The 26,160-nt window shown below is 38.6% G+C and overlaps 1 protein-coding gene across 7 annotated transcripts in view; it reads left to right on the top strand.

The window, feature by feature from the left end:
* MAP7 (microtubule associated protein 7) overlaps window positions 1-26,160 on the top strand; it is a 159,598-nt gene that overhangs the window by 111,519 nt on the left and 21,919 nt on the right. For 4 of the 7 annotated variants that reach the window (XM_045843048.1, XM_045843046.1, XM_045843049.1 and 1 more), the window contains exons 4-8: window positions 10,253-10,416; window positions 11,394-11,511; window positions 15,127-15,237; window positions 21,050-21,163; window positions 25,800-25,951. In XM_045843048.1, the coding sequence (XP_045699004.1) occupies window positions 10,253-10,416; window positions 11,394-11,511; window positions 15,127-15,237; window positions 21,050-21,163; window positions 25,800-25,951 (659 nt within the window). The remainder of the gene's footprint in view (window positions 1-10,252; window positions 10,417-11,393; window positions 11,512-15,126; window positions 15,238-21,049; window positions 21,164-25,799; window positions 25,952-26,160) is intronic. The other 3 variants (XM_045843047.1, XM_045843050.1, XM_045843052.1) reach the window with 3 other exon arrangements.

Raw genomic sequence — 26,160 nt, 5'->3', positions numbered from 1 at the left:
CCATACTGTTGGTTCCCTTTTCATTTTGCTGATATTTTCTTTAGCCATGCGGAAGCTTTTTATTTTGATGAAATCCCATTTGTTTATTCTTTCCTTTATGTCCCTTGCTCTAGGGGACATATTGGTTAAAATATTACTGCGTGGAATATCTGAGATTTTCCTCCCTATCGTCTCCTCTAGAACTTTTATGGTATCATGATTTATATTTAAATCTTTATCCATCTGTAGTTTATTTTTGTATATGGTGTAAGTTAGTGGTCAAGTTTCTTTTTTTTTTTTTTTGCTTGTAGCTGTCCAGATCTCCCAACACCATTTGCTGAAGAGGCTATTTTTACTCCATTTTATGCTTCTGCCTCCCTTGTTGAATATTAATTGACCATAGAGACTTGGTTTCATTTCTGGGCTCTCTATTCTGTTCCATTGATCTATGTGTCTGTTCTTATGCCAGTACCGGACTGTTTTGATTACAGTGACCTTGTAGTGTAGTTTGATGTCAGGTATTACGATCTCTCCTAATTTAATCTTCTTTCTCAAGTATTGCTGTAAGCTATTTGGGGTCATTTATGGTTCCATATAAATTTTTGAAATGTTTATTCTACATTTGTGAAATATGTCATTGGTATTTTAATAGGGATTACTTTGAATCTATAAATTGCTTTTGGTAGTGTGGACATTCTGATGATGTTAATTTTTCCAATCCATGATCATAGTACATGCTTCCATTTGTTTGTGTCTTCTTTAATTTCTTCATCCTAAATCCATTTAGTCATAGGACTAGCAGACCTCTGTTGCCCACCTAAATCTCAGATCCATGACTATAAATTCACCCCTTGTGCTATCATCATACTCCAGGCCATAATGAGTTTATATCTCAGGCACCCAAACGATCTCATTGATGTACTTTGTTACTCCAGCGCTGTCACAGTTAGTGCCAGTCTTTCTTTTTGAAGCCTTCTTAGTCTTTATTATCTTTCCCCTTTTGGAAATTCTATCATTTTTCTTGCTATGTCTTATATCTTGTGTAACTATCATATTTTAGCTCACATTGTAGTGTCATTTAATACTGAACTTGTTCTAGTTGGATTTTATATAACTATTTGTCTATTTTCCTGAGTTTTACTGATCTTACTCAAGTTTTTAAGTAATAATATTAACATTGCCTAAATATTATTAGTAAACAGTAATAATAATTGTCTATTAAACTATAACTATGAGCCAAGCAGTATTCTAAACACTTCACTATGTATTAGCACATTTAGTAGCCAATTAACATGGTGGGTTGTACTTTTTATTGTGTGGGCTTGCCATAGTTGCTAATGTAACTGACATTTATTTAATAGAATGTCATTAACTTCATTTTTAAAACACATTGTCAAGAAAATGCAGACAACTGTAACTGAACAACAATAAAAATAATTTTAAAAAATAAAATACATTGTCATCATTTAGCTTAGGGAAGGAACTGAAAGAATCTAGAAGAATGGGGTAGTTAATAGATCCTCTTTTTTTTTCTGCTATATCAGCTGCTTAGGCACGTTTTTCATTTATCCAGTGTCATCCAGATTCCTGTTAGAATTCCTCAACAAGTGGTGGCGCTGTTGAGTACAAGCGATCCCTGCGCTCTGTGCGCCTGCAGTGACTTTCTGAAGGTCCAGAGCTGGGCACGTATCCAGCCCCCATGGGAAGGAAGGGTTAGACCACCTACTCACCCAAGTGAGACACGAGAGTGCTGAGAGAGCCCTCCTTTTTGACACAGGACAAGAGGGTAAAATGCCAGTGTCAGAGCAGTTTCTGACATCTCTTTGAGAAAACTTTATGGCATTGATCAGTTAGCCTTGGAGTCCACTGAGTATGTAATTATCTGTATGAACTTTGAATAGATCCTGGCTACCAGCTTTTCTTCAAAAACCTTTGTAAGGATCAGAGCATGTATTGTAGAATTTGTGTAAGGTATTACCTTTCTATTCTAGATAGCTTAAAGGAAAACTAACCACCACTACCTTTTTTAAAAAAGCAATTTTATACTATTTTAGTTTACTTATTCATTCAACTAATGTTTAATGTGTGATCACTATTGAGCCAGGTAGAGGGATACTGAAGTGAAAAGATCAGCCACCTAGAAGTTGCACTGCTGTGTGTCCCACCTGGAATGTTTCTCCTGAGACACCTGCGCAGCTCACTCCCTCTCCTCCTTCACATGTGGTTTAAATGCCATCTTTTCAGTGAGGCCTTCCCTGACCACCTTACTCAAACTTCAAACTAGCCTCTCCATATTTCTCCATATCGCTGTCAACATCCATCCAAGCATGTACGTATTTCATATGTCTTTCTGCCCCCATTGGAATGAAAGCTCTGTAAGAGAAAGGACTGTGTCATTATTTTAATTTCTGTAGTCCAACACCTAGAACAGTACCTGACACATAGTGTCTAACAATTACTTGTTGAATGTTAAATGAATAGTAAGTCTATACATTTGAATGTAACTGGAGATCAATGCATCAGGTATGCTGCAGATTAGTTAAGACATTACCAAGTTATCAGGTAATATCTGCCCTTATAATTGTTTAGTCAAACAAGTCTTGAATTCTTATTCTTAAGCATTTTCTCAGTTAGATGAAAAAAGATACAAAGATAACCTATCAAATAGTTGCACCTTAAAACTTCTTATTCTTCATGTATGTAATAAAATTAATAGCTCTAAAGTATGTTGGCAAAACTCAAGAGACTATTTAAGGAACGTTTACGAGACAAATAGTCTTCTGGGTTCCCCTTTTTTGAAGATGCTACAAATTAAGTCTGAAGTATTGATGTGAATAGCATCACATTCCCCACTGGGCTTTCTGGGAGTCTGTAAAGTTATGAAATGTTCTCAGAGAATTGGATGATTGACTCAGATATCTCATGAAAAAAATTTTGAGTTAATAAAATCTGTCATTCAATTCATTCATACTGGATTTTGTACCTAAGTACAAAGCTGTAAAAGCAATCTATCATAATATAATATATTAGAAACAACAATAAGTAATCTACAAAGGATTTTGACCTTCAAACGTACATCAATTCAATTATAGTTGAGGTTGTTTTCTCCAATAATTTCACCAGATTTCCTTCCTGTCAGTCATAGCTTTTTTTATTTTGCCTTTTTTCACCCTAATGTCAACTCAGGGACAGCACTATTAGTAATTAGAGTATAGCCAAGCAATAAATGGTCATTTCAATCTGGTTTAGCATGTTTATCTCAAAAATGTTGATAGGGAAGTTAGGGTTAATTAGTAAATAGCCAGGAATGCTGTACCTCCAACTGATTACGGTCATAAATAAAACTGCCCCTAATTTCATACTTCACATTATCTGATTAGGACAGCCATTGGTTTCGACAGAATTACCCACCAAAGAAAAGGGCTTGGGGAAGCAGTCTTTGTAATCCAAATCTCTAGTGCATAAAACTTAGGCAGATGAGTGGTCAATCGTGGCCACACATCTGGTCTCCTAAAGTTGTCTCTTAATGAGTATCATGCACAGAAGCCCCTAGGTCTGTCAGGCGGGTTCTGAGCATCTAAGGGATCTGGATACCTGGCAGTGGGAGGGACCTGGATGTCAGCACATACCAAAGGAGCTATATCATGAGTCAAGCTCAGGACTGGGAAGAATAAATGCTTGTTACAGATGGAATTAGGTAACTCAGAGGCTGAAGCTTTAACATCACATGAATCATTGTGACTAAGCAGCCATTATTTCTTTCAAATGTACTTTGCCTTTAAAGCGGAAGAGGACAAGATCTTAAAGCCTGAAAAGTAAAGGGTTTTATAAACAGATGATGATAAAAACTAAGAGTGACACTGGAAAGTCAAGGTCTTCACAATGGATGACCAACTTCTCCCGATCTAGAGAGGAGCTTCAGTCACAGGGAGGTGTTTCCAATCATACCTGTTAGTATAATGGCCCATTGTTTGGTTCCAGAGTCAGACGGTCCTGAGCTTGGATTCCAGTTCCACTGCGGGCTTATTGTGAGACATCATGCAGGTTACTTCACCTCTCTGTGTCCCAGACTTCTCATAATAAAATGTTTAATAGCAGTGTCTACCTCATAGAGCGACAAGGGAGATAACTATAGGTAAATCACATGGGTGTTGGCACGAAGTGAGAGGTGAAGTCATCTCACCATGATGATGCTGGTGAGAAGATGAGCACGAAAGGTCATGGAATTCCACAGATACTGGCTTAGAATCCTGGGACTGGGGAAGCCTGCTGCTTCTGAGCTATGCTTACTTTTCCCAACATCCTTTGGCCCCTTGTATGAGGAAGGTGTTCCTTAGGTATAAACCCCTCTCCTGGCTCCTCAGTCCCATTAGCCTCGAGGGGAGAAGACTGAGAGAAGATACACAATTTTTGAGGCAATTCTGATGGAGAATGGTACGGTCAATTGTTTAGATGTGTTGAGTTAGGTTGGAGCGTCCATGAGGGAGAATTTTTTTTAACTGCTTTATTGAGATACTGATTTTATGAGGGGGAAATTGAGGAGGACCCTGAGGTCTAACTTTGTAGACCATTTGGAGGTAATGAACCTGATATCAGAACATAGAAAACACAGCAGGTTCTGGTTTCACATAGGAACGAATGTGCAGATAATCAGTGAGGTTATGTGATGGATCTGACTGGGGAATTCAAGTGGCTATTCTAGGCATGCAGGTGTGACTATGGAGGAAGTGTTGCGTAGTACCTGAGGTACAGGCTTTGGAACCTGAGCTGGATTAAAATTGCAATTACTTCTTTTAGATCATGTGATCTTGGGACAGCTATTTAACCGCTTTGGGGTTGTTGTGTTTTTCCTCATTTAATCAATTCCTTTTTGTCTGGTAGTAATATTCCCCTGTTTATTTCTATATTGTTTTTATCTGCCTGGTAACTATTTGGTCATTGTTTTATGCATTATTTGACACTTTGTTTTAGGTTTATTTTTTTTTTAATCACGTTTTTGTTTGGGGCCTGGTCTAAAATTTTCCATCTTGACTAATAGGCTTGATTTTATTACTTTTAGCTGTTTTAAACTTTATTTTTTCCTTTTTTATGAGAGGTTCAGGCTTGGTGGTGTGCAGTGTAGGGGTTGGTTTGAAACAAGCACTGTATTTCCATGATTCCCCTCGTTAATATGAAGATGGTGCTGTAATTTTCTATACTGTTAGTGATTACCTTTCATTCCCATTTCTTGACTAGTAAATGAAGTTAATCAGTATTTCCTACATAGAGGCTCTTCTTATTTTTCTATTTCAAGGCCCCTTCCGTAGGTTTAGTGAGCTAGGTTTACTCATTAGATTTTTCTTTTCCTTAGAATTATTATTTAATAATATCATCAGTGGTTTTATAGTGACATTAAAATGAAATTTATTTGAATGTAATCAATCATTATTGACATACAACATGAAGTTTAAAATTTTAAAATAAAATCAAGTCAAAAAGAAACCTAATTATAATCCCACACATGTCACCAAAGGTAAAAACAAAAAAAATTGAGTCATGGGAGTTAACTGGAAAGATCTTGGAGATCATTTTGGACACACTCTCTAATTTAGAAGTCAGAGAGGTTACATAACTTTCCCAAGGTTGCAGAATAATTGCCAGAATCAGTACGTAACTGAGATATTATCACTTATCATTTTCTGCCTCTTCATGAAGTTACTGGCTATTCTGATACCCAGTGTTACCAGTAACTTATTCATACCCTTCCATATCTTACAATACCTGTGTATGTTTCAAAGGTTGTGATAATATTACTCTGTTCTCTGAGTGCCACGTTTTTGTTCCTTCCTGTGGTAATGAAATTTGCACTCCACCTACACAGATGTAAGCCTGTGCAGAAGGACCAGAATGGGCAGAGGATTGTCGAACGTGATTGGATGGGGCGTCCACCCAGCCTATGAGTGCCCCATCTGGGTTCTCGGTACTACCTGAGTTCTTCCCATTGAGTAAATTTTCTCTGTAGCAGTAGGACAGGAATTTGTATGATCATCAAAAAGATTGACTCACTGTAATTAGCTACGTGTACCAAGTCCCTACTGTTACACATGGCCCTGTGCTAAGTGCTTTGTATGTTACTGTGAGCCTGTCTAGCAACTCTGTCAGGGAGATGGCGCCATAGCTATTTGAGGGAGTAGGACCCCAGAAGTCACTACTTGTTCAGTGGCAGGACCAGGTGTGGACTCAGGTTCCTGGGAAGCCAAAACCTGTGCTCTATCCACTACAGTTCCCTGCTTTTCATTGTTCTTTTTCATACAAGAGTCGCTGTGTGTTTCTAAATGGAATCCAGATGGATAGTGGAGCTCCCCTTTGTGTGGAACTGACACACTGTCACAGTGTCATTAAAATATAATCCTGGTGACAGCAGCTCAGGGATGGGACTGACTTGTTAATGTCCAGTATTTTAGGGGCTACAGTGGGTTTTCATTTCATTTTATACTATGGGCCCAGAGTCCAGGGTAAAATTTTAATTTCACACAAGTAAAGGTTAATAATATTCATCACAGTCCCTTTTTTGGACATGCTATTATACTTTCTGGAACTGCCTCTATGAAATGAGTGATTGTTAATGATTTAAGTACTGAATGAGTTGTCTGCTCACGCTGCCATAACAAATACCATAGACTGGATCGCTTAAACAACAGAAATTTATTTTCTCACAGTTCTGGAGATTAGGGAGTTCGAGATCAAGTTTCCAGCAGAGTTCACTTTCTGGTGCAGCTTCTCTTCCTGGCTTGCAGAAGGCAGCTTTGTTCTCGCATGCGCATCTGAGCATGAAGAGAGGTGGGGAGACAGCTCTCCGGTGTCTCTTCTTCTAAAGACTCTAATCCTATTGAATGAGGGCCCTACCCTTATGACTTCATTTAACCATTATCACCTTCTACTGGCCCTGTCTCCAAATGCAGCCATACTGAATAGTAGGGCCTCAACATACCTCAACATAAGAATGGGGGTCAGGGGATGGGCACAGTTCAGTCCATAGCAGTTGTTGATTTTTCTCCTGTGTTGAAAAGTCTCATGTTTTAATAATTTAAGGCTTTTACATTATCTGTCATCCTTAGGAAATATTTTAAGTAACTAAACCCCTTAGAATAAATTAACTTTCGATTCTTATTAAAATGTTGAAATACGTGTTAACCTTTGATTTAAAAAAGTTTGCATGATCTGTGCTTGGTAATAACCCTCGCACTCACCAGCATACTGTGCAATAATATGAAAGCGTTGTTTGCTTACTTCACCATTGTTTGCCTATTCTCTGCATAATAGTTTTAAGAAAATACAATTGTTTAAAGAAGGCTCTGCAATAGGATCTTGACTTCCTGGTAGAAGAATGGAAGTGGCACTCGAAAAGAGTTTGTTCTTCCTTTAAAAGATTACTTGGGGTAAAGGTAATTATAATTGGAGTAACATCTGGCCCTGTTGAGATCACACAACCTGAAGAACCACATTGAGTTTTCTGCACTGAAATCAGGATAATGACAACAGTGGCAAAGATGGCAGTCATAACTAATAGTTAGTGGAAGTTTACTAAGTGCAGAAAACTACTCTAACTGTGTTAAGTGAAATCATTCTTTTAATCCTCACAGTAAATCAGTGACGAAGGTCCTGTATTTACCTACAACTTACCCGAAGAGAAGTGAGGCACAGAGCAGCTGAGCAACTTACAACAGCAGCAGCAATGATGCGGGAGAAACACGGTTTATGTGGAAGGTGTAGTGAGGAGACAGGTCTGCTATGAGAATGAAAGGCTATTATGGACAGCAGTCCAAAGCAAGGCCAACAAAGGATATTAAGGGCAAGTTTAGGTAGGACTTTAGACATCAGGAGAATTTAAATTTAATGAGGAAATAGTCATAAATATTAATGAGCTAGAACATAGTCTGATGAAAAACGTTATTGAAGGAAATTAATCTGTGAATTGATTAACTCCTATTTTATGAAACTTACCTTACCAGTTTTTAAAATATATTTAATATTTCATAAACATCTTTATATTTTATTTTGTTGACTTCTGGAACTACAGGAAAAGACTATATTAAATATATAAATGTCCTCAAAGAATGTGAAATTTTCCTCAAAATGGGGTACAAAAGTAAAAAACTATGTAGTTGGAGAGCTAAGTGTGAAAAACAGATGTATTATTTTATGTATCCACAGATTTCTTTTTTCTGCCCATGACCTTCATATGGTGTTCATAAGAGTATAAATTGGTGTGACCTCTACAGGGGACAGTACAGAAATATTAAATTTTAAATGTATATTCCCTGTGACTCAACAATTCTACTTCTCCAGAGATAAACTCACACATGTACACAGACATTTGTGACATACGATGTGTCACTCAAGGTCTGAATAATTAAAATATTGGAAACAATTTAGATAATTCATCATAAGTATTCAGTTATCTAGAGTAATGTATGTGTCAGCAAACTATTGGCTAGTCAGTAAAAAGGTTGTTGGATTCTTATGTCATGGGTTGTTGGTATGGAAAGATGTCTAAGGTGTATTTTCAGCGAAAACACATGCAGAGCAGTGAGTGCTATACTACTGCATGCCTGCAGTCCTGCTTCTACTTACATTTGTAAAAAGGATAGAAATCGAATGTAAGGGGGTCTTCCATTTTAGGAAGACCTTCATTCACCTTCTTATATTTTGTGCTTTTTAAGTTTTGACAAAATCTGTCACTGTACGTCCACCTTTGTAAATGAATTAAAATATGTAGTATTATTAAAAGCCTGCCCACAAGATAGTTCCACACAGAAAACCCAGGTGGTCCTACGTGCATGAGTATGTGTGGTCACAGTAAGTGTATCTTAAGAAAGGGTTAGAATTATGTTCTCCGTCTGTTACCGATTTCAACATGTGTCCTCATAGTGGCTTTTGTTATTCACTCTCTCAGTAAATATTTAGTGAGTACATACTAGTGTGTGCTTTTATTAAAGCCAACTTTTAACTTGGGCCTGATCATTTCTTTAGAACCAGTGGCTCTCAAAATTGGAAGGAATCTTAAAGATTGATTTTTTTCATCTTTTAGGCAAGAGAAAACAGTAAATCCCAATGACCGTGTGCGAGGCCTCACCCGCCCGTCGCAGCAGCATTGCTGGGAGAACCTAGGGGTCTCCTGTGCCAGCCCCCAGCTCCCTCTGCTTGCCCCTCAGTGATGTCACAGGACAGACTCATCTTGAATTTCTCCATGTCCTTGTCCTTTTCCTCACGTGAAAGTAAAGTCAATTCAAATCCCAAGTCCCTTGCAGGAGATTTGTCTCCTGAACTGAATAGCTTTGGAAAGACTTAATGGTGGCAGAAGTGCAGAATGTTTGATATTAAATATTTAGAGGAAACGGAAATGTTCTGAATTTCTACTTTTTCCTCTTAAAATGTAACATTTTAATTTGTATGCAGTGTAGTGTCCTTAAAGTTTCTGCTTCAGACTTTGTTGGGACACTTTGGCCTACAGTGTTAACAACTTGTCTTAAAGAAATGTTTCATTTTCATGGCTCAAGGAAGGACCGTATTAAAAAATTAGTTTTATACATTTTCCCCTAAAAGAAGGAAGGAACATGTATGTGTAAAGAAGAAAAGAAACATTTCATCACCAAACGCTATTTTCTGGACTGTGTGTTTCCATTCAATTTGTGGTGCTGTCTTATCCAACCAGGCCTGAGTTCTTCAGACACAAGAGCGTCTGCTTATTTGGCCCCTCGCATGGCTCACCTGACTCGGTGCGCTCTGCCAGTGAGGCAGTCAACACACCTTTTACCAGCTCTCCGTCTTGGGGATTTTCTTCCCAGCATTTTAATTCTGTCAAAGAACCAGTGCTGTGTTGAAACAAATGTAGTCACATTTTCTATCTAAAGGACATCACTGTTTTTTAAAAAGAGAGAGACAGATAGTGCTCTTGGTTTTTAGGGCATCACATCAATATCAGAACTGACAGCAGAGCATGTGATGTATGCCTTCTTCTGCAGTAATATATATCAAACCAGAGGACTGGGGGGAGGTTCCTAAAGAGCAGAATTCAGTGCATCTTCTTCAACCTCATTGTTAGCATATTAAATAATGCTAAAAATGAACAGAAGTAACTTTTTTCCTGAATATTTGAGGAAAGCCAAGGCCAGACTTGGTCACTACAAAACCAAAGAACCCAAGTGTGTTTGATGCATGCCACTTACACAGCCCCAACTGGTCAAGTTTTAAGCCTTCCTGTGTTTGATTCACCTCATCTTTCTCCCTAAAGCTGCGAGAGAAATACTCTGGTTAGAAAAAGAAGAGCGAGCCAGACAGCACTACGAAAAGCACCTGGAAGAGAGGAGGAAGAAGTTGGAAGAGCAGCGGCTGAAGGAAGAGCGGAGGAGAGCTGCTGTGGAGGAGAAGCGGAGGCAGAGACTAGAGGAGGACAAAGTAAGGCGCCACTCTGGGAGGGGGTGGGAGGCGTGTCGGTAGCAGACATGCAGCGGACTTGCTGTGAAACTTTCCACTTAGGCGCTGAGACACACGGAAAAATTGTTTCAGAGTAAGCAACTGGACAGATGGTCACAGGGTGGAGGGAGGTCAGTGTGTGGAAGCCACATCACATCAGGATGATGTGATTGTTCTTATTGCCACAGAAACTTTAAATACCCATTTTCTCTGGTCCAGACCTATAACTTACCTGTGTTCAGTTAAAGTATAGTGATGTATAAAGGCCACTCCAAGTCACTGGATTTCTGTAGGGCATTACAATCAACAGACATTTTCACACACTGGATTGCCTCATTAACCCCATTCAACCCTTGAATCTTGGCAAAAATGGAAACTTAGACTCTGAATGGGTAATTTTCAAGATCATACAACCCAGGAAGTTGTGGAGTCAGGATTATCCATACCCTCAGATTCTAAATTCCGTTGTTTAGGTAAGGGACCCCAGGAGTTTAGCACCTGTGTCGGCTGAGGCCTGCGCTGCTGTGAGAGCATCACATTCCCAGTAGTAATAATGAGGATCATTTATTTGGGCACCTGCAGTATGCAACAGGCTTTTTCAGCTGGTTCCTAGTGATTTCAGTAACTGTCCCAGGTGATAATATTCTCACCTTAAAATAACCAGGGGTGTCCAACCTTTTGGTGTCTCTGGACCACACTAAAAGAAGAATTGTTTTGGGCCACACATTAAAGACACAACCCTAACGAAAACTGATGAGCATTGGGCTGCATTCTCAGCCATCCGGTGCCACATGCGACCTGCAGGCCATGGGTTGGACACCCCTGGACCACATTAGGAAATAGATTAAGAATACTGAGGTCAAGTGCTCCCTCTTACTCCTCTCTGCCCTAAGTTAAAGAAGCCTCAAACAACCAGGTTGATTCTAATCACCAGGAGCCCCTGCCCTATTCCGTTTCAGGAGCGCCATGAAGCCGTCGTACGACGCACGATGGAAAGGAGCCAGAAGCCCAGGCAGAAGCAGAACCGGTGGTCGTGGGGAGGCCCTCTCCACGGAAGCCCCGGCATCCACAGCACAGGTGAACAGGCAGCGGCCACCTTCACGGTCTCTGTTTTTCTTTGCTGGACAGCAAAAGCTCAGTTGCTTCTTTTTTCTAAGTCTATATTTTGCAAAACAAAAATCTTGCTGAAATAATTAAACTACAATTAAATGATGCTTCTACTGTTTGAGGATAAGAGGGTGATGGAGGTAAGAAGGTTCTCTCCCTTGACATAGACTGCTTTCCTCATTTGTTCCAAAGTCCTTGAAGAGAGGAAAATCTATGCAATGCCTCCCAATACACATGCTAGTTCCAACTCGACACTGTTTTAATTCATTTACGTAGGGTTTCAGAATTATGAAACTGGTTCACCAGTTTTATCTTTCACTCTAAAAGAATCGTAGTGAAAATGACAGATCAAAATCAATGCTAGGAGCTTATATATTCTGACCCTAAAGTGTACGTAAACACTGATGTTCTGTAAGAGAAAGTGCAGGTTTTGAAGCTACAAATAGTAGTAGATGCCTAAGCTATCCCCTTGTTCTTAAATGGACATAAAAATACTGAAATTTGAAATTAGTGAAAGACTTTATTTTTGTACTGTAAATTCAATATACCTTGAATTTTCATATAGCATGTCACTTCTTATTCATTTGTGTGACTCAAGTAACTTTTTTTTTTACTTTGCTTTGAAAAATCATTGTCTTACATTCTGTCCCCAGGTGGTTTTGTTGAGTCATCATTCACCTTTCTCGATTTAGCAGGTCTGGACCACCACTGCACAGCTTTGGGTGGTGCTAGAACATCTGGTACAGACCTCCCTGTGGTTGCTGATTGCCTCACCTGTAGCTAGCACCTCAGACCTAGGGCCAGAGTTCGTCACTAGCTGGACCATCACCACCCTAGTCATAATGCTTGCTTGATGTCCTATTGCATAGACCTAGATCTGGGATAAAGCACAGTATTTCTTAAGTGTGAGTACAAACTCAGGTGACTTAAAGCTATTGAAATAATTATATGGGATATGTTTACTTTTTCCTTAAATGATCATTTGAGATAAAACTTTAAAAAATTTTTTTTTAATCTAATAAATGACCTGGGATCAAAGTATATCCAGTTTGGTTTCCCCTCCCCAACCCCATTCCACAATGGTGTTGCCACTTGTGCTTTTAATCTAAATGTTACTGATTTTATGTTTGTTTTCTCTATTCTCTATCTTCCTATCATTCGTGGTAATGATAGCTTTATTCTCTATCTTCCTAGCTTTCAGGGTAATTCTATAACCCCTTCATTTTAAACAGTCCAAAATCATATTGCCACAATTCACTTTTCTATGATAGTGAACCAAAACTGAAAGCATTTTTTTCCTGGTTCTTCACCACCAGTGATATTTGGTGGGGCACATGTCAGACCTGTGATCATTAGGACCGTTTACGGATATTTCACTCTAGGGACACTTGTACATATGTGTTCCATGCAGGAAAGTTGTCATGGTATATATTTTTATAACCTGGCTGATTTTTCTTTTACTTGGCTTTGTTTTACACATAGGTGGCAGACGTATACTCCAACGATCTGTAACAGATTGTCAAATGTGTTTGAGGGGAAATAAAGTAACTTACCTTAATTCTCTTTCACACTCAGAGTTCAATATATGACCTTTAGTATTGTCACTCAGAGCAAGAGAGTTTAAAATGTTGGATAAAATCCATTTTTATAAGGGCTGTAAATTAGAGAAAATTGCTGCTATACTAGAATAGAGAAGTTTGGAAATAAGGGGAATACGCCAAAATTTTCAATGGTCAAAATGATCTGCTAATGATCTTGAGAGCAGTGACCAGATTTTACTCATTTTGAATACCCCTTACTGCACAAGGTGCCTCACTCGTGGTGGGTGCTCAGTCAGTGTTTACTGACCAACAAACAGATCCTAGAAACGAAAAATCTGGATTTTAATCTGGAAATCCAGATTAAATATCGCACATCAGCTAGCACTGGTTTGCAAAACTTTATAATGTTTAAGCCAATTCTTCAAAACTCCTTTCATAAATTTGTGTTTTGTTCAGTGAGAACAAGAAGTGATAAAAAATTGCCATGTTACATATAAAGTAATATAATAAATATATGTCATACCTCCATAATTTTAACCATGCAGGATAAGCCTGCATGTAGACACAATTTTCCTCTCTTTAGAGCTTAACACATAAAGCAAAATCAGAAAATGCATTGCTATAAAATCACCTGGAAATGACTTTCACTATCCTTCCTCGTGCCCTTGAACCTCACACTTCATGATTAAGGTGTTCCTTTTGATATTTTACTCTTAATTTTTCTTTATGTTAGGAATGCCCTAAGGGCTCATCATTGAAGTATAAGTATTTTGAGCCACAGAAATGTTTGGGTTGTTTTTAAATAATTAAGTGCTTTAACCATAAAATGAGTCACAGTTGGAAACAGAAATATCTATCTGATGCTGGTGAAAGACTTGCTTCTCCCCTGTTTGCTGTAACTAATGACCACAATTATTCTGTGGGGAGCTTACTATAAAATTTTTACCACCGAGGGTAGTTAGACCAATGGCAACTAGGTTTTGAAAGCCTTTCTCCCACAAGGAATATTTTGGTTTGTTTTTAGCGTAAGAAGAAATGAACAATAGAAAATAAAACAAAATACGACAAAACTCCATTATCTCCAGCTATTATAGGGCAGACCATCTGCCTGCCTCCCACATAAATATGAGATTTTTAGACTTTTATTGTACACAGTCTTATTCAGGGAACATGATTTATGCTAATGAGGATTGCTACAACTTGGTTCCACTGTACAGACAGCAAACTAACAGAGCTGACTTTTGCCTTTTAAATGTCTGCCATTTCTCTTCTGGCTTGAACTTTAAGAATTGCTCTAAAATTACTCAACTGCATGATGAACAATACTGTTAGTAAGCTTAAAGAGAAAGAACTCTGATTTTCTTTATGTTACTGTCAGTTTTGTCAGGCAAGTTTGTGGGTGATCTCTACATTTGTAAACCAAAGTAGACCCTATGTTACAGGTTTACAAACGTAGTTACTAGTAGACGTTTAGAAAAGGAATGCTATAGTGGCCATCTTTCCACACCTACAGTGTTTCCTGTTCTTTCTTCCTTGTTAGTCTGTTGTTCTGTACTGAACTTGCATGCCCTGGGTAAAATGATTCTTGCAAGCCCTGGTATCGGCAAATGCACTGAACCTGGAGTTCTTTGTCTTCTACCGCTTGCATTTATTTTACACAGCGCTATTTCTACCCTGCTGATCCTGCTTTGGGAAATTACCAAGGCTCTTGGGTTTATGGACCCCTCTTTGCTTCACAGTCCACCTCCATTGTTTGAGTTGGCCTCCACTGGCCTTTATTCATTTGTCGTAATATAATAATATGCTTGAATTTTTCTGGCTGACAAATGGGTGAGCTCAATGTTTATTGTATCCTGAGAAAAATGAATTTTATTTCTAGCTTTTAAGTTACCTTTAAAATGTCCACTGAGAAAACTGTGCTATTATGAAAGATCTAGTGATAGAGCTGAAAGCATCCAATCCTAGTTTTTCCTCCCATCAGCGAACTAGGAAATTGCAATCCTGCATGCTGGCTGTCAATTAGCATTATCTCCATTTGTTTTAGATCCAGACAGGAGGTCAGTTTCCACCATGAATCTTTCGAAACATGTTGATCCGGTCATTAGCAAGCGGCTCTCCTCTTCATCTGCAACTTTACTAAATTCTCCAGATAGAGGTACAGTCAAAAGGAAACCAAAAAAAGTGTTCTGTTATTTACGTAATGCTTTTTTTTCTGGATGTTTGCAGATAAAAATAAGCATCTGAAGTTGCTTTCCCTACGTTTCTTAAATAGGAAGAAAAAAACTTCAGAGTAAAAAAGCAATAAATGGCTGAGCAGCATTTGCCTTGCGACAAGAACATTTCTCATTTTAGAACTTGGCTGAATGATTGCACTTAGCAGTGATGAAAGCGGTGCTTCTCTCAACTCTTTAGTAACTGAGTTACAGCTCCAGAAATCACCCACTTATCCACCAACATGCAAATAATCTGTGTTATGAACATTTATTTTACTTCAATCATATTGTCTTTGACTTTTCATCTGTACATTGGGAAATCCAGGCTTTGACTTTCTAAAAAAATACTTTTTAATTGATTCATGTTGTTAGATTTCTTTTTTGCTAATTTATTTTCCATTTAACCAAAATTTTCTTGCTGCTTTTCTTGTGTGTGTGACTGGTTCTTTTGGTTTCTATTTATTTACTCTTAAGGAATTTGGCCTAACTTCAAGAATATCATCAGTGAAGCCTTCTGAAAATTTTAATAATAGTAGTACTCCAATTAACATTTAAATTTTGAGTTTTAGTCATCCCATGGATTTACAGTACATGAATGTTATTATTTCTTAAAGTTTTATTTTCTATATTTATATATCATGGTATGAAAACCAAGCTTTTAAGATACACTGCTTGTTTTACATAACTAAAATGACTTTAAACTTAAAAAAACAAATTATTGTGCAATATAAAATTACATACTCTTTAAAAGTAACAAATTGTGGTTACTTTAAGTACTTTATTAAGAAACTGATTGGGAAATGTTCGGTGTTTATAATCTTGAAAAAGAATGTAATGTGTGCATGTTCTGTATGTGTGTATATGTATTTATATATTTTATATTGTATAAAAATTATGGTGTCATCATGTACAATATTGTATGTGCTGATGTTGTTTTATAACTAATCTCTTAATGCAGTAAATGTTTGAATGACTTCCTATTCTTGCCTTTTAACTTACACCATTCCTTTTTTTAACCTAATTTGCCTAACTCACTATTAGACATGTTAGAAATTAGAAGCCTTTTATATGTTAGAGAAACATTTTATGAATTAAAATTCCTCTCACAAATAGCCTTCCTTTTCAAACTCATTCCCTTAATGTAATGTAAAATACAGCACGTGAATGCTGTTCTTGCGGTTGTCTGTTCACCTTTTCTTTGGAACTGGTCACTTACTGAGCACTTGAATTTCACACTTTTGTGAACCTGGATCTAGACAAGCTACAATTGGGATTGTACAGCACTTTTAAGTTAAATGTTGCATACTGCCTCCTGTAGTCCCACAGCTGAGATTGGGGTAAGGTATGGAGGCAGGTGGGCAGTAAGCCAGACAATATCCTGTCTGCACTTCTTTGGAAAGATGATGCTATGTGAACTAGAAATAAGATGCTTTGTGATAGTATCTGAATATTCTTAAGAAGTGGGATCTTAGAACTGCAGAAAACTTGTTGGATGGCTCATCTACTCTAATAGGGGTAAGATTCCCTAAGAGGTGAAGGGCCTGAACTGGTATCCTACAGGCTGACGGGTAGAGAAGAGGGACCAGGACAGAGATCAGTAGCTCCTAACTTGTGTTGCTGCACTGCATCTTCAGGTTTCAGCCTCGCAGATGCTCTTCCTTAGGTCAACCCTGACTCTGGGCCTTCTTCCTTTGGGTAAGGTTAAGGGTCCAGGGAAGCTCAGTAACCAGTAGCTGGGGCCAGGAAACCGCCCCTTGAATCATGATGGTACAGGCCTATAAAATTGAATACTAAGCTGACAATAGGATAGGAGGGAGAGCACAAAATTGGGGGAGGGGTTCTGCTTTTCTTCCCGTTTCTCAAAAGTTTCTGGGTCTAATACGCAAGGTTGACCTAGGAAGGAAGATTTGGTTCATCCAGGGTTTCCTATAAGTCTGTGAAGCAATTTTTCTTTTAAGTTTAGCAGAACCCTCAGGAGGACAGTGAGAAAGCTAAGTCTTTTCAAGAGAATTGAAATTCTTCTAAATTTGAACTTCTCTAATTTAGAAATTTGTGTAGTTTAGTTAATTTTCTTTTCTGCTATTTTTAAAAGTTGGCTGTGCTTTGTCATCAGATTAAAAAGCATTTTTATTAAATTGCTAAAGTAGCCCTGGCTGGTGTAGCTCAGTGGATTGAGTGCGGGCCTATGAACCAAAGGGTCGCAGGTTCGATTCCCAGTCAGGGCACATGCCTGGGTTGCAGGCCAGGTCCCCAGTAAGGGGTGTGCAAGAGGAAACTACATATTGCTGTTTCTCTCCCTCTCTTTCTTCCTCACTTACCCTGTCTCTACAAATAAATAAATAAATAAAATCTTTTAAAAATAAATAAATGAATAAATTGCTAAAGTAGAGGCTTTTACAGTCAATTCTGTTAAAGACCATATACCTTTGCTAGATTGTTTGAGTGCTCAGCCTCACAGCACAGGTGTTAGGGCTGATATTAAATTGACACTGTGACACTTTCAAGGTTGACATTCAGCTGGACTGGTCTACTTGTTATTAAAAATACAGAACTAAGCCCTGGCTGGCGTAGCTCAGTGGGTTGAGTGCGGGCTGCGAACCAAAGTATCGCAGGTTCGATTCCCAGTCAGGGCACATGCCTGGGTTGCAGGCCAGGGCCCCCAGCAACCACACATTGATGTTTCTCTCTCTCTCTCTCTCTCTCTCTCTCTGTCTCTCTCTCTCTCTCTCTCTCCCTCCCTTCCCTCTCTAGAAATAAATAAATAAAATCTTTTAAAAAAATACAGAACTATTTCCATACCAGTTGGTAAATATCCACTTCCCCAAGCTGTGCTTCCCCAGGCCCCCCAGAGCTAATGGGTGACATCCATTAGCTGCGTACCCATGTCCTACCAGTTTTTAAGTAGTTTGATTATCACACCCGAATATAGTTTCACAGAGGCTGGTAAAATAACTGGAGTTAACAGCACACCTCTGAGTACCAAAGATTTCTGTAATCGCTGCAATAGGGAGGATGTTGCCCCTGGACATTTTTTGCATTAACAATGTGTATTTCTTATTGATTTAAGCCACCTGCTTAACCAGCTTTTTCCTCAAGGACAAATAATAAGGAGTTTGAAAAAAGTAAGAATGAAGTCACCTATTCTTTCCTTAAAATCAGTCTGTACATTTTTTTCCTAGAATCCAGGGCAGAGGACAAGGTGTGGTAGACCTCAAACTGAGTGCTGCCTACAGGCATGTTCTGCTTGACCTGAGCAGGGGCTTTTGTGCTTATTTTTAGTTTGAATTAATTGCCATCGTTTTTAAAAATGGAAGATTTTGTGTACTGTTCAGGTTTTCTGTGTCTAACGAAAAATCAGGACCCGGCAACACTTGCCTGTTTCTCTGTCATCTGGAACCAGCTGTGTCCTGCTCCTGGGGAACAAGGCAGTACGAATATCTAGCTCGTTTGTTTGCCGCCCCTGGTCTAGATTGTCTATTACAGGAAGTGACAATATCTCATTTTTAAGTGCTTAAACAGGATCGATACTATAGACTTGTTTCATGAGAATTAATATCTCTTCCTTCCGGAGATGACTGTCTTAAAATCAGGACCCTTTAAGTGGGGGCGGGGATATATAAAAATAATACAATAATAAAATAAATAAAATAAAAAATAAAATAAAATAAAAATAGTTAAATTAAAAAATAAAGTAACAAAACACTCTCCTGCCCTAACCTTTACTGAAAAGTTACCTAAGGAAGAGATCTATCTCTCTTCTGCTCAGGGGATAGTTATGAAAGTGGTAGGAGTGAAACACGGCTCTCTTAGCAAATCTTTCATTCACAGGTCAGAGCTTTAAAACAAGTCTCTTTGGATATGTTTTAAACACAAGTCAAAGAGAGTTTTTAATGATCTTCATCAGAGGCAAATTCTTTGGTTGATGCCTTAAAGACACACAAATAAAGTAACTGAATTTCTTAGTAAAGGCAGGGGGAAGACATGTCTTTTCAATGATAGACCATCTCTATAGTTCTAAGCCAGTCACCCTACAGAGCTTGTTTTATCTAAAAAAGGAAGGACTCATCTCTTCTTCCCTTTCTTATCTACTATAAATATAATTATGTTGAAGATTTTCATTTAATGCTAATCACTTTCCCCACTGATCTTCTGGAAATGTATTGTAATTTTAGATTATGTACACTATTTTTGCTGTTGATATACAACACACACACACACACACACACACACACACACACACAGCCATCCTCCAGTTGCTAATCAGTGCTTTCCCCAATGTACGTTATACTATGTGTGTAACAATTACATTAGTTTTTATAACAGATCTTTTTATGAGTGTCTTACTGTCAGATAAGATTTAATTTAACCATGAAGGCTCTGCTAATAACCAGAAAAATCTAATAAACAATTCACTCATTCTTGAATGCACCAGAGCCTTGACCAAAATAGCCACTCTTTTACAATCAAGTCAGATAATTAAGGTTCTTATTGAAAGCTAGTACCTCTTCCAAATAGGAGCAAATATTTTCTATAACAACATTTAACATTGGATGACTATAATTAACCAAAGATACTTTCCTAGAATATAAATGTCATTCATTTAAAATATGGCATGTAAAAGATTGTTATGAGAACAGTTGCTCTAGAGGCAAACAAACTTGTTCCTGGTGTTTATGGGGAGGAACAGAATGGCCTGTCAGGTTTAGACAGTTTTTGTTTGTTAGTTTGTTAGTTTTTTAGGTTTAGACAGTTTTTAAATCTTTTATCAGTGACTTGGAAATGTATTCTAAAATAAAGATACATTATCACTTTACTTTAGTGATATTTGCAAACTTTGTCCCTGGTGTCTTTGGAAAGTAGCTTGCACATTTTCGTGGGCCGTCACTGGCAGCTGACACAAAGGAGTTAATAACTGGCATGCACTTCCCAACCATGGACTTACCAAGCCCCAGTATAATTTGAGACCCAGTATAATTTAAACTAATTATTGTATTAGTTTAAATTTACTTTCCAGATTCTTCTCATACCAACTAGTAATCTCCAATTTATATTTATTTTGGATTTTGGTTTTTCTGTTTAATTTAATCATGCTTCAACTTTATCTTCATCCTCTCCCCAAAAGTGTATGTTGTTGCCAAACAGGGACCTGAACGAACCTGGCTTGCTGAAAAGGAAAAGTCAAAAGGAAATTCTACACAGAACTGTGCACGAGTCCTCTTCCATTTTTTTTGTATCTGTTGTAATTTCCCCCTAATTGCCCAACTAACAATTCGTGGAGATCTATCAAAATGTAATGGAGACCCTTTCTATCTTCATTTCCTTATAAATCCAGTCTTGCGTTAAGCTGCCATAGCCTTTGCTGGAGTTGATTATTTGGGGTACTCAGGAAGCCCTTTAGCAGATGGCCGATAAGTATGACTGCAGTCAGCAATACATGCCCAACCTGTAGTGGAAATAACATTTCTGTTTCATTACCTGTTGACTGCTAAAGGAGAGTGTTAGCAAAATCTGCCTCCATAAAACTAATACAGAGCCTGCCCCAAACTTAACATTTGAAGAAAGGCAATGCCATACATAGAATAGCTGCTCATTTGGGCAGGGTTCCCATCGCCCTGACTCTTCACCAGCTGTCCTCGCTGGAGAGCCTGGTCTGTCTCGAAGGGACGGCATGTGGAAGCGATAGGTGTGATACTCTGCACCCTCTTGCCCCTGGAAAGAATGCTTCTAACATCTTGCTTATGTGGTGACGTTTAGCTCGCCGCCTGCAGCTCAGCCCATGGGAGAGCAGCGTTGTTAACAGACTGTTGACGCCCACACATTCGTTCCTGGCCAGAAGTAAAAGTACAGCTGCCTTGTCTGGAGATACAGGTAAAACTGTCAAGGTGAAACTTTGCTGGTGAAGTAAAGCCCTCCTTTTGAAGCCTCTCTGAGCCTCCAGTATTCATCTCATCACATCTCCGTTTTTCCCAACGTGTGCCTCTCTCTCCTCCGGGTGGACTGGCTTTGGAAATGTCTGTTGGTGTTGGTTTCATGCCCCTGGCATTGTCTCCTCTGAACATCTTATCTGGACACCAGATGCCAGGCAGACAAAAGATGCCCCTCCCTGTGATCATGGGCTTCTGATACTTCTGTGTGTTCATGAGAGTTCCAGAAAAACCTATCCCTTCCCTACCTTTCTTTCTGCCCCTGCAGCTAAGCTGATGATTGGAGGCAAAAATAATTTAATACAACAATATGTGGACTTGGGGGTAAAACCAAAGTACAAGCCGATTTAAGCATAGAGTTTCATAATGCGGCTACTTTCCCCTCCTGTACCAGTCTTTTATATGCATGTAACCTAGGAAGATTACCCTTCCCAAACTCTGAGACTGGTGGAGAAGGCCAGCTATAGTGTTCTTATTTGTTACATAATTTGAAAATTCAGTATGTGAAATGTGCTTTTACTGGTTATTATAATTAGTTATAGCTTATCTACTCTTTTGAAATGCAAAACGTGCCTGAATGAGCCAATGTAATGTATCTGGCTGGAAAGAAAGATACATATCAGGCTTTTGGCAATACCTCATGTGAGCTAATTTGGGTTTTCCCAGTATTTTTGGGTACAACTGGGACAGCTATATAACCAGTCTACCAGCCCTCGTCTTGGGCACTTGAGAAATTGCATAGCCTCTTCACAAAACTCCCTTTAAAAAACGCTTTGTTTCTGCAAGCCTCTTCATGTTCATTAGCCTTCTTTACAAATAATAATTCTTGGGTTTATGATGTCTTTCATCTACGGTGCCCGGTGAGCTGATGTCAACACTAATTCTCACAGCACCCCTGGACATAATCAAGAAAGCACACATAGGCACCCCCACCACCTGCTGAGGAGCCCAGTGGCAAAAAGTGACTTACACCAGAGCCACGTGGAAAATCAGTGGATGGGACCTTAAACAACCTCACCCTCCATCCTCGGCACCTTGTGTGACGCTCTGTGTACAGCTGCGCATTCAACTAGCTGGACCACAGTGTTCTGTATTTTCTGTAAAGTAATCTTGTCAGCTGTCATACTGCATCTGAGATTTTTCAGAAGGAAAAAGTACAGCCTATTTCAAGATAGTTATTTTGTATACCTATTAACTGTAGTTTTATACAAGTAGTGGAAGTTTTTCTTTATGTCCAGCTAATTGAAGAACCTTTAAAACTGCTTTTCTGTTCTGTTTCATAGGACCTAAATAATAGTTGGTGGCTGTCATGCTTATGAATCTCCATATTGTATGTTTTCATACTAAAAGACTGCCTCACAGCTAGAAAGTTGTCTTTTTGCTGTTTCTGTCATCACTAACTTATGTCACTTCTTTCACTCTCCCCCTAGTCTTTTCCAACACCATTTCCTCATTTTCCACCCATTCTACCTGCTCATCTTCCCACCTTCCTTCTTCATTGTTGTGCTCAGTCAGGTGCTCTTCACCCCCCAACTGGCTCTTCTTTACTTTGCAACTCTTCCACTCTTCTTGTCATACATTGATGCGTTTCTGTAATTTACTTAAGTGTGAAGCAGTGCACAACCTTTCCTTGAGTTGCCTGTTTTGTTAATGCATTCCTGAGATCATTGTTACCCATTAAGTTGCATTGATACAGCTTATGTTTAATGAACCAAAATGGTTGGTTTTTAAAATTATCCACTTGAAATTATATGTAAACATCTCTTACATTTATCTTGTCAAAAACACTCTTTCCATCTTATCTTAAGGTTTTTCTTTCTTGTCTTCCCACTTTAGTGTTGTCCCTTGAGTTCATCTTATACCCGATTGCCATTGGCAAGAGGATGACCTACATCCAGAGCCAGAGTTACAATAGCAGATCAAAACAGTCATCCCTAAGATGTTCAGTGATTGCAAACTTTCAGAACAAGCAATAAGACCAGTTGAGAATTGGAAATCAGAGTCTCATCCATGGCTACTGCTTTGGAGTTGACTTTTCCATGCCCATTTTTAAAAATACATTTAAAATACATGTGATTTTTCGAGCTCAGGGTTAATTGAGTTAATACATGTAGAACACTTAGGATGGTACCTGCATGTAGTAGGCACTCAATAAACACTATTAGTATTATTATTCTATTTGGTAATGTGTCTGTTCTCTGTGCTAGACTCCAGCCACTTGAACTGCAGTGTCTTCTCTGCACCCATCATTTCATATAAAAAATCTTGAGTGATTTAATTAAGGTGTACTTGCTACCAAGTTACAGAGGAAATACAGATAGATATTGTGGAAGACTTTCTCAAAGACATTTCCATAAGAGAATTTTTATGTTTAATAGAACTACTTTGTGATAAAGAGGGCACTCTGGGAGGGAAAAAGATAACTGTATATTGCTCTTACTATTTCTTCAGAAGGACAAGAATATGAGAAGAATTTATTTAAAGGTTTCAGGTTTTTTCAAGTAGTTGCTATTCAGAACAACAATGAAATACAATATCCTTAGAAGGAATTTATAATGTTCATTTTAGCCAGGCAATGTTCCTCAAACAATTAAATTTGAGGATCTTAGTATAGACTACACTGATAGGTTTAAGATATTTTCATCCTTTGATGAATGTTGCCCCAGCACCTTAATAAAGAATGAACCCGAGGCATGATGAGATTGGCTTACATCCAGGGTGGTCCCGGAAATGCTCTGTAGATGCCCCTGAAATGTCTGGTTTTCACTAGAGGAGAAGAGTGCTTTATCTCTCTCCCAGTGTCAGACCCGTGGCCTCAGAGCAGGGCTGCTGTCCAGAGTTTCTTGATCCTCCAGCAAGGTTAACGGCCTCTGGTTGCGCCCTGGGCACGTGTGCCTCTCCTGGTCATTAATCCCATGGAAGTGCCCTGTGCCAGGATTTTATTCTCTAAGTGTATTTGATTGGCTTGGAAGAGTTTCGCATTAATGAACTCTTTCCTTGTCTGGGAAATGTTTCACTGTGGCATGGGAGAAATGGTGATTTTCAAATTATTTCCCCTGTGATCACGGAAAGTCCTCCTTTCTCACAGTACGAAGGAATCTTCCTTCATCATTAAGGTCTGAAACAAAGCTTTATGTGAACTCCCAAGTAAGACATGCATATTCTCTTAAGGAGAATTGAGGGAATGTAAAATGTTTTTGTTTATCCTGAAAAAATAGAATTCTGTTTTCAGATGATGGGAAAAGAGAATGCAATTTCCTGCCTACTTACTGCCTTAGCCGTGGATAACCAGAAGGTGCTGCCAGGCATTTGATGAAAGAGAGCATGTGAATAAAGATATAATCTGATCCACTTCCTATTTATAGATTAAACCAAAATAACAAATATTTTTTAATTCTGAAATTAAGGTTATCCCAAATTTGTCTAGTAAACTTTGAGTTTTAAATTTATTAATACTCTTATAGTCAGTCATCTGATGTAGTGATCTCTTTAAAGGGTTGCTACTATGGCTAGAATTGGATAAAACAATTCTACAATGGCCCAAATACATAGGACTCTCCTCAATGGTCATGTTTAATTGTCTTTAAAACAACGTTTCTGGATGAGATCTGAAAATGAGCCTTGGAGCCTTGGTGCCCACACTGAGATATCTGTGCAGTGTTTATTGTATGAATGTCTTTAAACCATTGTTGCTCTGAATCACTTGACTAATGACAGGGTTCCTTTGAAGGTGAATGGTCAAAAACTTCGTGGTACTTCAAAAAGTGTTCCATCTTGAATAAAATTATAAAAGCTATAAAGTTATCCACTTTATTTTTGGCAATTCTAACATATTTATGTTTTACTCACTATTTTAAACTATTATTCACTATTTAAATATCATATCCTATTTCCCCATACATTCTATTGCGTCTTGTTAGGAACCTTCAAATGTTTTGGCTTTTGAGAAAACTCAGACGCATGCATTTGATTTGCTTTTAAATAGTTAAATGTTTACAGAATTTTCTGCTAGAAATCATTAGTTATCCTTGTAACAAGTCTTAACACCTGGTAAGACTTGGTCATTTAACATTTTAAAAATGCAGTTGCTTTTTTACCACTTGCTGTTGAACCTGACTCCTAAAATAGTAGCTTGCCTGCTTGCTTGCTTCCTGTCTTTCCACCTTTCGTTCAATCTTAAAGCTGATTAGGAAAAAATCTGATTAGAAAGCAGTCCTTATATTAAAATGATCTACTACTAGTGTAGCATTTTACCAGAACCATCAGTTTATAGGCATATAAGACCATTGATTTCCATAATTATTGGATTACATCAATATCTTTAATCAGTGTTTAAATAACCAAAGCGCTTATATATTCTGGATTTTTCATTTGGACACGACTTCCCCTTGGACACACCATAAACTGACAGGGCAGTGAGGAGAGCTGAGTATGAGGGTTCTGGACACCTTTAGGTAATAACATCTTCTCCCTACTTTTCTCTCTATCTCTGCTTTGCTCCTTTTCCTGAACCTGCTCTTGGCTTTCCTTCAACTGCTCCTCTGGCACTCTTGTGTGTAAAACAATCACCTGCACCCTAGTTATCCCCATTTGTCCTCGTTCAGCATCTTGCAGCCCCATCAACATCATGTCGTACAAAGCTGCACACTCTAGAAATCCGGTGGATCGAACAAAACTCTTCGTAACACCGCCCGACGGCTCTGCGCGAAGGAGGACTCTCCATGGCACAGTGGTGAGTAGCGGTGGGAGCGGCCAGGCGAGTCTGTGCTATTTCTTGTGCAGGGCGGACACCACCCCAAGGTGCAGTGTGAGTGCAGGATTGGGAGATGGTGATGTGCACCATCCCATCTGTCTGGTTAGCTGGGTGGTAGTGTCCCTATACTTCCTCTCCACCTGAAGATTTTACTCCCCCTAGAAATTAGAATTTGGAAGTGAAAACTG

Source organism: Phyllostomus hastatus, unplaced genomic scaffold (genome assembly GCF_019186645.2).
Source record: "Phyllostomus hastatus isolate PE091 unplaced genomic scaffold, TTU_PhHast_1.1 phas_contig_40, whole genome shotgun sequence".
Lineage (NCBI taxonomy): Eukaryota > Metazoa > Chordata > Mammalia > Chiroptera > Phyllostomidae > Phyllostomus > Phyllostomus hastatus.
This window is presented reverse-complemented; position numbering and strand designations above follow the sequence as displayed.